Source organism: Nyctibius grandis, chromosome 33 (assembly GCF_013368605.1).
Source record: "Nyctibius grandis isolate bNycGra1 chromosome 33, bNycGra1.pri, whole genome shotgun sequence".
NCBI classification, from domain to species: domain Eukaryota; kingdom Metazoa; phylum Chordata; class Aves; order Nyctibiiformes; family Nyctibiidae; genus Nyctibius; species Nyctibius grandis.
The window spans coordinates 2,466,703-2,478,910 of record NC_090690.1 but is presented as its reverse complement, the minus strand read 5'-3'; the positions used below and the strand labels follow the sequence as shown (position 1 = coordinate 2,478,910).

The following is a 12,208-nucleotide window of genomic DNA, read 5'->3' as shown; positions in this document are numbered from 1 at the left end:
CCCAGTCAGAGAACCGGCACTGCACGGCGAGATACAGTTTCACATTTCCAGAGACCTTTAATTCCAAAGCGTTTTTATCTTGCCACCTATCTCAGGTAACAAGCAAATGGCAAAGAGGGGAATAGTGCTGAAACAAGGAACAGGAAATCTTGGCTGGAAACTAAGGGTATTACTCTGGAAGGAAAAAAGTCAAACAAGAATATTGATTCCTTTGTTGTCAAAAAGAATGAAGAACAAGCTGCTCCCAAATTGGCAGTAAGCAAATCAGTTTTAATTAAACTGCACAAGATACAAGGAGATAAAGAATTTGGAACTGGGTACCATGCACTGCAGCTTTCCCTTCATTTTCTACAGCTACTTTATTTCTTTACATTAAGCTCCATCTCTCTGCAGCTTGAAGCCCCACTACATCATCAGACCAATGAGAAGTGCTGCAAGAATCAGGTCTCTAACATTTAAGCTAGTTACTCTTGCATCAAAAAAAAGAAAAGAAAAAAAAGCACTCTTTCAGAACTAATTGGCCACTATTTGCCCGTGCCATTCTGAAACAGTATTAGAACTTCAGAGCTGAAGTTATAAACTGTTTTATTATTACGGAGGATCAAAGTACCAAGCTTCCCAAGAGCAGAAAACTATTATTATCTCCATTGTACCTCACTGAACTTTTTGCCCAGACTCAGCACTTTCCACAATGAGGTCCACTTTTATTGCAGCAACACCTCCAAAAATTTGAGAGTATAAGAAGTGGCCAAAGAATAATCTCCACAGAACAATCACTCCTTTTTTTAGATCCATTCTGACAATGTGCCAGACACCTATCTGAAAGCTTCAAGAGGCTGCCAGAGCAATTCATCCTTTAAACAACGCTCCCCCCTCTATTCTTCGGAGATCTTCCTCGGAGGTACAGTCTGTACTGGACCAAAAAGACATTTTTATCATTTAAGCAACGGGTCCAACTAGCACTCTAACATCTTCAGTTTTTGAAGGCAAACATGAACTGGCCACCTAGAAAGCTGTTTAGTAATTCATATTTATGTTCCTGTTTTATTAGCATGTTTCCTGGCAAATGGACCAAAATTCATTACAGTATTTTAGGCAATCAATCATAAATTAAATGCATTGGATCTGAAAACAGTGTCTCATTCTGGCAGCAAGGGGATAAATGCATTTATGACTTTGGACTACAGCAGTTTTAAGCTTGGCCATGGCTGTGTCTTTACCATGCTAGCATAAATAGGATTTCTTTTCCCCCCTAAAAGCACTAATTGAAAGAAATGTCCTACCAGTCAAGTTAAGTGCAAGTTAAATAGCAGGGGAGAAAAAAATAGCTGACTTTCAATTAAAGGACCTTTGGCAAGCTCGTGTGTAGAAGGGGTGTACATTTTTCAACTTTTCAATGACAGGGAAAGATTATTACACATTTACTGCTTCTTGATCAACATGCCATTGTTTCCATTTTTTCAGTTTATGAACTTCTATTATTTCACTTTTTAATTTCCATAGTTCCTGTCTGCATTTGTGCTAGCAAATACAGCCCTACGCCAAAAGAAGAACCGCAAGAATACGCAAGAGCCTGGTGTGAAGTTCAGAGCTGGTCGGCACACCCAGCTCTAGGGGAAGCTGGTACTGACAGCCCCTTGACACCTCTGAACAATTAGGCTCACATCTAATCAGAAGGAGACAGCTCAGCTGTAACTCTAGAAGGCAACCAGCAGATCCGGATGCCTCACGAGAGGATTTGGACCCTCCATAATGGGACCTGATCGTTAGTAAAGTGAACTGTACGATAGTTCCTGAACATCAGGACTGTTGGTAATGCTTCAGGTGGGTACCCAAGAGCTAAAGCACCCAGAAGTCACAGACACTTCTAGAAATATTGCTTTTCAAAGTAAGAATAAGAAAAGGAATGGTTACAAGCCTTCTTTATGTCAGTAATGCCTTTGAAGTCCACAGGATTAGTTTCACAGGGAACTACTTAAGGAGTAGAGTAGTAACCACGAAAAGTAAGAGAAGACAGACTCAGCCTAATATGGATTAACAAAAAATAGAAAGTACTATGGAAGCAGAAGTAGCACAGCCAACTTTCACATCAAATAAACTGTAGACATAGCAGTAAAAATTAGGGAACTAAATCAGAAATAAAGTATCGTATACTACTCTGAAGTTTCGCTGTCAACAACGCCAAGCTTTTTACTTTTTCCTGATGAAAGTTGTGTTAGTATTGCCATCAACATGACAATTTTTAGACACAAATAATAATAAAGAAAATGGAGGGAAAAAATTAGTAGTTATAGAGTATTTCTACAGTCACTTCTGCGGTGGGAATGGGCTCTTCAAGCCTTCTAGAGCCCTTGTGAGGAACCTGCTGCACGACAGTGGACTTAAGTTTCAGGTTAGAAGAGATCTGCAGGAATGGTAGGCAGAAGGCAAGCAGCAAGTTGAAACAAATACGAATTTTGCTCTAATTTGACATGATATACTGCTAACAGTACCGTGAAACTCCTTTGATCACAGACTGTATTTCAAGACAACTTTGCAGAAGATGTATAAGGTTTGAACATGAAGCCGAGACCTGATGGCCCAGCGTATCAGAAGTTATCACAAATCAAACCATTAGTAAGAAAATCTTATTCTGCAGCACTCTCTCTTCCTCTCTGATCCTTTGCATTTCTGCTCACATAAATCACAAATGTAGCTGGCAGGCATTGGTTTACATTTGAAAAATTACTGCCATTCCTAAGACATGACGCAGCTGATTGTAACTCAACCACCACATGGTATTTCAACAAAGTAAATACTTCTTCACGACAAGAATAGTCCTATGCTCTGGTCCTCCAGTAGAGAAAAATGTAATGGGTTTAAAAGGCCACTAATAACTGTTAGGGGTAATTACCTGTCAGTTTACCAAAAAAAAAAATCTATTCAAAAAGAAAAAAAAAAAAAAAAGATAGATTGAAACTCAAAGGCTGCTATTTGCCACTGTAACAACCAGTTTCTATTGGTAATATGGCAAAGGTACTTTAACCATAGCAAGTGGCCACGCTGCTTTGGGAACCAGAGCCATCCCCTTTCAACCAGCCACCCATGGATCTGCACGCTTGAAGAGCAAAATGGGAATCCCTGGAATGGGATGTGAAGAGTGAGGGAAAGCTTGGGAACTAAAGCTGCCCAAAAGTGTCTCAATCTTTCCCTCCCAATCCCCTGCCTTTAAAAATGCACCAGATCAAAACACTTTCCACAGAGAGACTGGATTGCTTTTTTAATTAGCTCCTTTCAACCCAACATTTTAAGACATTTCAAAGCAAACTCTCATTTACTCAGAGCCCATAAAAGACTACTAAAATACAAACAATGCATTGATGCACCCCTCTGACCAGTGAAGTTTTTGTGGGCTCATAATAATATTTTAAGTTCTACATTCAACAATTTGGAGAGATGACAGGCAACAACTATTGCCTAAGCTTTCACTTGCTCCCTCTAAGCAGAACATCACAACTCGTGGCTTTCAGTGTTCTGCTGCAAGCTCCGTCTTTGTTGTTGGGTTGAAGCGTTTTGTAGTATGTGGAGTGAAAGGTCCATGATGGTCTGCAAGCACAGAGGACCAGTCACAATAATCTGGTCCTTCCCCAGTCCTACCACACAGGCTCTATGAAACAGCCACTACCCAGAAACGAAGGGTAAATTTACATTTCAAGAGACAGTCACACCAGTGCCTCCAGGTGCAAGTCACCACTTCACCAAAATGCAGGCTATCCTGGACCTCACGTCTCAGAGCTCTTTCAACAAAACTTCAGTTAATAATTTCTTATTTTGGAAGACCAGATTTGTGGATTGGCTGAGCAATAGGTACATTCACAGATGAAACTACAGAATTATAAACAAACACTTCACGTCCTCTTAGCTCACAGCCAAAGGTGACATATAAAGCATGTGCACCTGATGCATCATCAGAGTCACCTGGAAATCTCTCATACTTGGTACTGAAACCATTAACACAGCCTTCTCCAGTCCACAATGGACACGTTAAGAACAGATGATGACTAAAAGAAAGAATTGCTTTTACAACTGAAGTATAAAACTTAAGCTGAAGTTAATGCAAGTCTGTGTTACTACCAGGAGAAGAAAATAATTACATTGTTGATTCCTTATGCCCTAAGTTAATAACTTTAAAGCAAGCAGATAACAGAAAAAAATCATGGGGAGTCATGCAGGTGCTCTTTCCTTCAGAGCACGCTCTTTTGACTGGAAAGAGCCAGCATGAAAGGCATTCTGCAAATGACAAGAATAGGTTACTTCATTTAGTTTGGCCCAAAAACTGACCAGCTTTCAAGGAAGATGCACCAGATAGCATCTTTAATTCCCAAATTAGAGGTGAAGCATGTTCCAAGGAAGCTTTGTGAGACCCAGAAAATCCTGCTGCTTAAAGAGGCAAGACATTGCCCATCAGATGATCAGCAGCATGTTGAAGGCTGAAGCTTCCAAAATCCCATCTGTTACTGGGTTGAAAATTCATTGCAAGTGACAAACTGCAGCCATTTGTCTCTCACGTATGCTTCCCTAAAAATGCTACAATTTCCAATCTTGCACTCCCCGCTGTCTGCCATTTCAATCTCTGCCCATATGGCATCTCTGTTATCCATGGTAAAGGTAGCAGTCTCCAGGTTCCAACAATTGAGGACAAAACTAGAAGGCAGCAAACCAGTTTGAACCCACAATCAACAAATCTGTAGAATAATCCAGGACATAAACCATTCTGAACTGAAATGCAAAAATCACACATGTGACATTGAATCACATTGTTTACTTCTTGGAATTTCTTACCGCTTTACAGGGTTGTGTTTAAATTAAATGCAAGTAGTTCTATATTAGTTTCCAAAGCACAGATTACCAACAGCCATAATGTATGTGTTCTTTCTGAAAAGAATGAACTTGCTTCTTCACACTTCACAACTACCAACTCACCCATGCTACCAGTGAATGGAAGCTGTTACCATCTAATAGCCTGCATCATACAAATCAGTGGCATTACCCTCATTACAACTGCCTTCATAATTGCTACTAACAGGCACCTTAGTTAGCAGGCAGATTAATGGCCCAAAAAGCTCACACTTTCCTCTCAATTCTCATCAGCTTCTTCAAATTAAGCACAAGACCAATGAGGACTGAGCACAAAGCTTGAACACAGCACATGATGCAACTGCAGATAGGAAACAGACAAGTCTGCAAACATCAAATTGACAAAATTAGGATTCCATTAATGCCATGTATTAAACACTGCCTGATAAAGGCAGTCACTGCATAAATAATTCTGCTTACTGCCTGTGGATTAACCCTATCAGTTCTGGTTGCAAATTAAATGCAAGAACTGAAGCGTGATAGACTCTATGTCAGTTTGGTCCACGTGTGTGCTTTTAGGGGAAATAAATATCTTTTTCAGCCAGCTGCCTGAACACACAGAAGGGGGTACTTCCCACCAGCACACTTTTTGACTGGTATGTAAAGGAAGAGGCAGTTTTTCCCTCCGCTCTGCTTACTCACAAGCCAGTGCCCTTTCTGGGAGAGGAGCTGTCACCATCAGCAGTTGGCTCAAGCCAGCACAAAAAACTCACCCCGGAAGCTAATAAAAAGGAAGCTAGAGGAGTGCCTCTGATTCATCCTACTGCCCAAGGCCATTCTTGAGGTAGAAGAGCCGTGCTCAAAGGTGTGCTTAAGAAAATCCCACCATAATCTAGCACAGCCAATCATACCAGCATTATATAGTTTACTTGATTATAATACCAAAATTTTAAAATTCCTGATGCTCAGAGTAATCTCACCAAGTCATACATACAGGCTCCCACATAAATAGCCTGGGCTGTTACCTACACAGAAAGAAACAAAGTTCAGGGTGTACAATGCTCCACACCCTCCCAGTTTCCAGAGCAGAAACTAGATAAGGTTGTGCTGCGTGTAATATCTCTGAAGCTTAAGCCACAGTCCTGCAAGAAGTGGGCTGCCTCTCTGCAAAGGCACTTTGAAACTGAGTAACTGATTTCAAATTCACCCCGTGCAAAATGGTGCAGGATGAGGTTCTTCACATTTAAACTCATGGACTGAACTGGAATGAACAACCTCATGGGAGCTGCGGCAATTAACACTTTGCAAGCATGAAATTAAAATTTCTTCTCACATCAATAAGTCCACTGTGGAACACAACAGGCACAGAAGATCACTCTTCATCAAAATAAACTATCAGAAGTTGTTTGTGTCATTAGTGGTTTCCTGCCTGTTGTTCTCTGCCCAATTCTCACAAGCAACCTCAAAATGGTGTGGTTTTCAATTTGTCAAACGCGCGAGGAAAGGAGAACTTATCAGCAACACCACTGCGTATGTTCCTCCTAAAGAAAAACGAGCCAGCGTTCAAAAATCTTCTTTTGAACATAAAGGACAGGGCAGAAGGTACAAGGGGTCAGTCAAGCTTTCACCATTCCTCGCCCTACGTCAAGATTTCCACCCCCAGCCACCCCCAGTCCTGAATTCGCTCATTACAACCATCTTATCCTGTCGTCACTTTTTCTATCCACATCTTCATTTTTGCTGCTATTCTAGAGCACTCTTCACTGTAAAACATGCTGGAGAGGCAAAATTACAAAGGTCAGTCCCGAACTTGCAGGATTCCGGAAACCCAGAGCTCCCAGGCTGTGAACTGGACACACACCAGTGCCCGCATCCCTAAGGGATCAAAGAGTGAATAAATACCCACTGCTGAAAGCTGAGAGTGGAAGAGAGCACAAACTGAAAAAAAGAAAAGAATTAGGGAAGTGTGTGGAGGAGAAACGACTCAAGGGTGTGCAGAAGAAAAGAAGTTACTCCGGACGGGGGAAGCGATGAACGTGCGGTGCGGGGAAACCGGGGACTCGGCAGCGGCGGAGCGGGGAAGCGGCGCGCCGTGCCCGGGGAGGGAGCGGGGGCTCCGGGGAGCGGAGGCAGCGCAAAGGGAGGAGCGGAGGGAAGGGGAGGCTCGGCGAGCGGGGAAGGGGCGCAGGGGTGTCCGAGCGGCCCGGGCTGGCACTCACCGACCCCGTACTTCTCCCGCTTGGTGGGGATCCAGCGGGCCATGCCGGCGCTTCCCCGCGGCGCGGCTCGGCTCAGCGCGGCCGCCCGCCCGCCGCCTCCCCGCCGCCGCCCGCCCCGGGCCGCTCCGCCATGCTACGAAACTTCCCGGCAGCCGCCCAACTTTCCTGCCTCCCCCGCCGCGCCGAGCGGAGGAGAGAGAGAGACGGAGGGAGGGAGAGAGGCGGCTCTCCCCGCCCCGGCGGGGATCACCTGCTCCCGGCCCGCCCCGCCCCGGGGAGCGGACCCTGCGCCTGCCGGTGCCGCTGCGAGGTGCTAATGGGGCACGGGGGAGAAAGGAAGACAAACGCTAATGGGGAGGGTGGGCTGCTGGGGTTAATGGTTCCCGTTATTAACATACTGATGTCTCAGCGTGCAGACATTCTCCCACTTAGCATAAATAGATTTTTTTAAGAAGTAATTCATTAATAACTAAGAAAACAAACGGGTTATTTTAAAAGTACTCCTGGCATCTGTAAAAATGGTCACAGGACTGCACTTTGCAAAAGACGCAATGTTCTTAAGATCGAGGTTGCAAACCTCCACTTGACTCCAGTGTTGTGAACAGGGACTTGAAAAAGTATTTCAGATCGGTGATAGAGACAGAAGCTGTGTACGTACCTGGGTCCTGCAAGGCAGGTCTGGCGTTCGGACCTGAACCAGCCTGGCTGGCTTCTGTAGTTCTGTCGGCTTGGTGTGGCAAATTTGGAGACAGATATTCGGTAACACCTACTACTTACGCCCTTAATTAAGCAGCAGCATTGCAAATCACAGTGGCAGATCCTTTACAAAGCGTTCGGTTCAAACTGAGGAGATCCAGGTTCTCATCATCTCTCTGGGGCTGTAAGTAACTAGATCTGATTTGTATTAGTGCCTGATCTTGTCTGTATGCCCACCTCCTGTGGAAGGCAACACGAACTGTGATTGTTCAGAATATTTTAAAACCTAACCACCTGTTTAATTGCACTAAAGCGTGGAAATCTAGGGAGATGATAAACCTTTTTATTATTTTACATCACAAGTGAGAAGCACTACAGGTAGCTCTAGTGCTCAGCTGTTGTGGTGCCCTGGGCAGATCACTTCATCTCTGATTCCCAGCCTACAACCCTCTTGCGTGTTCAGAACAGCTTTCCATACTACAGACTCTCCCACCTGTGTTTCTAATAAGTTTAATTTGCCTTGATCTTCACTGGCGCCTCTAAGTGGCAAAGTAATATAAATAAGAATTAATTACTGGCAATTTGCTCTAACAAATAAACTTGTTCTTTGCAAGCCAGAATTTTAAACATAAGGACACTTGATATCACTATTAGCCACAGTATCACTGTACAATATACTGTTTTTTTTAACAATACGTGGTGATCTGTCATCTGTCAAGATGGCCCATGAATTCGTTACATACACAGTGCATTACTCATCTAGCTGTGTTGTGCAGTAGTGTTACACCCAGTTTCCACTAGACAACCAAATCCTTCCATAAAATGTTTTGATCTTCTCCCAAGGGCTGCTCATGCCACGACTGAGATGCTCCCAACTATGTTCAGATGTGCACATCTGAACCACTAAACATGAGAACAGTGCAGCTTAGAGATTAAATATGGACATGAGCTCTTTCAAGACTTAAATGACACCTGAAGCTTCAACACAGAGTATGTCAATATGTAAAACAAGTTGTAAGAAAAAAAGAATTGCAAGCTAGAACTGGTTAATTAATTTGTTATTTATAAAACACTCATTCAACCCAGCCAACCATGACCAGATGTTGTACTGGCACATATCTGGAGTCATTGTTCTTATGCACAAAAGCCTCTACCTAAGGCTTTAGTAGTGCCACTAAACATAGTCCTTGGAGTGTTTTTGTAGAGAGCTAAGGGCTCACAGAACCGCCTAGGGCTGATCCCCTTGCCACAGGATAGGGGCATCCAAGCTTATATGAAGAGCAGATATTTAGCTATTTTGCAAATCCTTTTACTCCGGGAGATTCACCCACACCTTTTTTTATGGAAACTTAATATTGCAAAGTGCTTTGATACCTTAACACAAAGAGCAACGTAATTAGGCTATCAAGACAAACAGGGCGATGGTTGTTCTAGGCCTCTGCTCTGATCCTGGACCACCTGGATTCCAACACACTCCCTGCTACAGATGGGATGTGGCTTTTCTGTGGCCCTTTTGCAGCATATGGCAGAACAAGCGAGGCAGAGGAGACTGCTTTTTTTGCGTCACCCTGCATTCCCTTCTCTCCAGGGAACACTCCGTCCGCCCCTGGAGTGCTGCTTTAGCAACGCCTGAAGTGTTAGTCTTGTAAAAGTTTCAGTGCTTCGAGCTAAACATTCCTCACTGCAATTCAAGGTGCTGTGTGTGTGCTAACATCCAAATTTAGTTAAAAAGACCCTCCTTAGAAAGCAAAAAACATTTATTTCTTTTCTGGTAAAGATAGTTTTCTTTCTTTCCATTTTACTTATGCTTGGCCATGGCTTTCTATGTATTGTCCCAAATAAAGAAGAAAAACAGCTTGATGAGTAGTATGTTGTAGACGACAAGAGAGGGACCGTGCTTAGATCTGAGGCCAGATTATTAGAGAAAAGTGAAGACACTGAAATGAGTTTTTGAAAGACCACCTGTATGCTGGCTGCCAGGGCCTTGGGCTAGAGGTTCGCTAATCAAGAGTCTAACTGACGGCCTAGAACCTTGATTTTACTTTAAGATTCTTGATTCTGTAGTTGAGCTGACTGAGCTGTGCCAGTATTTTCCAACCCAGGTAAAGCAAATTCTTGGCAGCAAATGAAAAACAGAGCAAAACATGAAAGATAGGCAAGTAGTAACTAGAGTAGCTGGTTTTATTACTGAAGTAGGGAAAGTTGGTGAATGTTTCATTAAATATAATGATTTGCAAATGTCAGGGGCACATGGAGGAAGCAATCTCAGCTATCCTGAAAGTAGGTTTTATTTCAGAAAGCCTTTTATTTAATTTTATAATATCACCAAATATATTTTTTCTTTCTCTCTTTCTTTCTTTTAATGCTCAAGTGTTGTTTAACAGGGCCCTTAATGGTGAGCAGTCTGGACCCTGTTCTTCTCTGCCCCAGACAGGAGCAGGAGAGAGAGTTAAATTCTAATTGAGGCTGCATGAGAGATTAACTCAGTTTACATAAATACCACATCAAAACCACAACACTGAGGTTATGTTACAGATCAGAGCTGGAGAGAATTTGGGTGACTAAGGTTCACTCACATTTTTAGTGCACTAAGAAAGGCATATTACTCCTGAGTCTTTTACTTCATAGTTGAAAGAACAGAATATTTTCAAATTATCAGACTGCTGAAGTAAAACCTTTATCTAAACTTAGCATTTCAAAATGTGACAGAGCTATTAGAAAGAAGCCCGTGTCTTAGAAACATTTCTGAAGTAGTCTGTAACCACAACTCTTTTTTTTGTGGCATAACTGAAGTTTCAGAAACGTAATTCTAGTGCCCTCCTGTGCTCCAAGTACGAACTACAACAGCTAAAGAACATACCGACCTTCCTTGAATGAAAAGGGAAGAAAAAAAGGTTTTTCCTGTGATAACACTTAAGAACTCTTCTAGTCACCAGCCTGGATCCCATCTAGCTCGGTTCTGTGCATGTACAGCAAAAAAGATGGCACTGGAGTCAAGCGGTTTACATTCAAAGGAAAAGAAAGGACACGGAAACCATGTGGAGAAAAACATAAATTAGTAAAACCATGCTGTTCAGCAAATAGTAAGTGGTTTTAGCACACCAACTAAAAAACTACTACTACAGCTAAAGCCGTCTGTTGATTAATAAGTCAGTCCTTCTAGCTGATGAATGATGAGCTCTGGTAAAGAACTGGACTCATTTTCCAATCACCAGCAGAAACCATAACTAAAAAGCAGCAGAGTAATCTAAATAAGCAATTAAATACGCAAATACATACACCACCACAAACAGGAGAAAACAGTGGTTTTATCCACCTGCCTGTACACGTTTTATCATGAAACAATATTTAACATATTATCTGAAAATCTCATAGCCCAGATACATCATAGCTGAATATTTCACTGCACGTTTTGTTACCCAAATAAGGCCAATGCTTGTATGTTAGTGCTAGTTTTGTTATTTAGTTTGCATTACCCTACTGTCAGTTCACTTTGTTGTTCTGTTATTCTAACAGGGATATTTCTAAACAATTTTTCAACAAAACCCACTATTTACCTGCCACCAGTTTCACTGGCACTCTTTTTTCTGGATTGGTCTGCACCAGCACAGCTGTGAGAGAGGGCAAAATACCAAAAGCAGTTACATGATTTGGACAGTGGGTTTCCTGTCCAAAACTGATATATGTCTTGGGGACAGATTTGTAAAGGTATTTAGATGCTTAATGATGCTGAAAGGTGCCTAGAAGGAATTTGAAAGAACCTTAAAAGCTAATTCCTGTTGAAATTAATGTAGGAATGACAAGTTTCTCAGAAAGCCATTCAGGCTAGATTTGCTACTGTATGTCTAAGTTAATAAAGACCTGACATTGCATATCCCCAGCACTGTGCAACACAAGCTTATCAGCTCAAATTCAGAAGCTGCGTAGATACTGTCTTCACATGGCTTACTCTGTTGGGTTCAGCAACGTTCAAAATCTCCCAGTTGAAGGACTTCAGGATCTGCGTTCAAATAACAGGCAGGCACAGATTTCTTGGAGAGGTCAAGAGGACTTTACTTCCCCTTATCAGCAGCAACTGGCATGACCAGTATCCCTGCATGGGACATGTCTGCAGACACAGGGCTATGTAGTTCCCCTGGATTCCCTCCAAGTCAGCCCTGCATTTCTTCAGTCCTAATGGGGCAGAGCTGTTGATTCCAATGCAACTTTGCCACTGTTGAGTTGGAGAAATATGGTGCTGAGTAGGGTAAGAGTTTGTTAAGAGAGGTTTATCACTTTTCCTCAAGAGAAATTCTAGATGAAATGTAATCATCTCTGTTTCATGATTTTGTTCAAATATTTTCAAAGCCATCTGACTACTGAAACCTGATTCCTTTTCAATTAAACAGGAACGGGGACTATAACAGCCCTTAGGCAGCTTTGCAAATTTCTGCCTTGATGTATCCCTAAGTCAGATG

At 42.4% G+C, this 12,208-nt stretch overlaps 1 protein-coding gene across 1 annotated transcript in view; it reads right to left on the bottom strand.

Moving 5' to 3' along the window:
* The window catches only part of DOCK5 (dedicator of cytokinesis 5), a 72,534-nt gene extending 65,436 nt beyond the window's left edge, over window positions 1-7,098 (bottom strand). The window contains exon 1 of the mRNA XM_068421296.1: window positions 7,056-7,098. Within this exon, the coding sequence (XP_068277397.1) occupies window positions 7,056-7,098 (43 nt within the window). The remainder of the gene's footprint in view (window positions 1-7,055) is intronic.
* Between the last annotated feature and the right edge of the window lie 5,110 nt (window positions 7,099-12,208).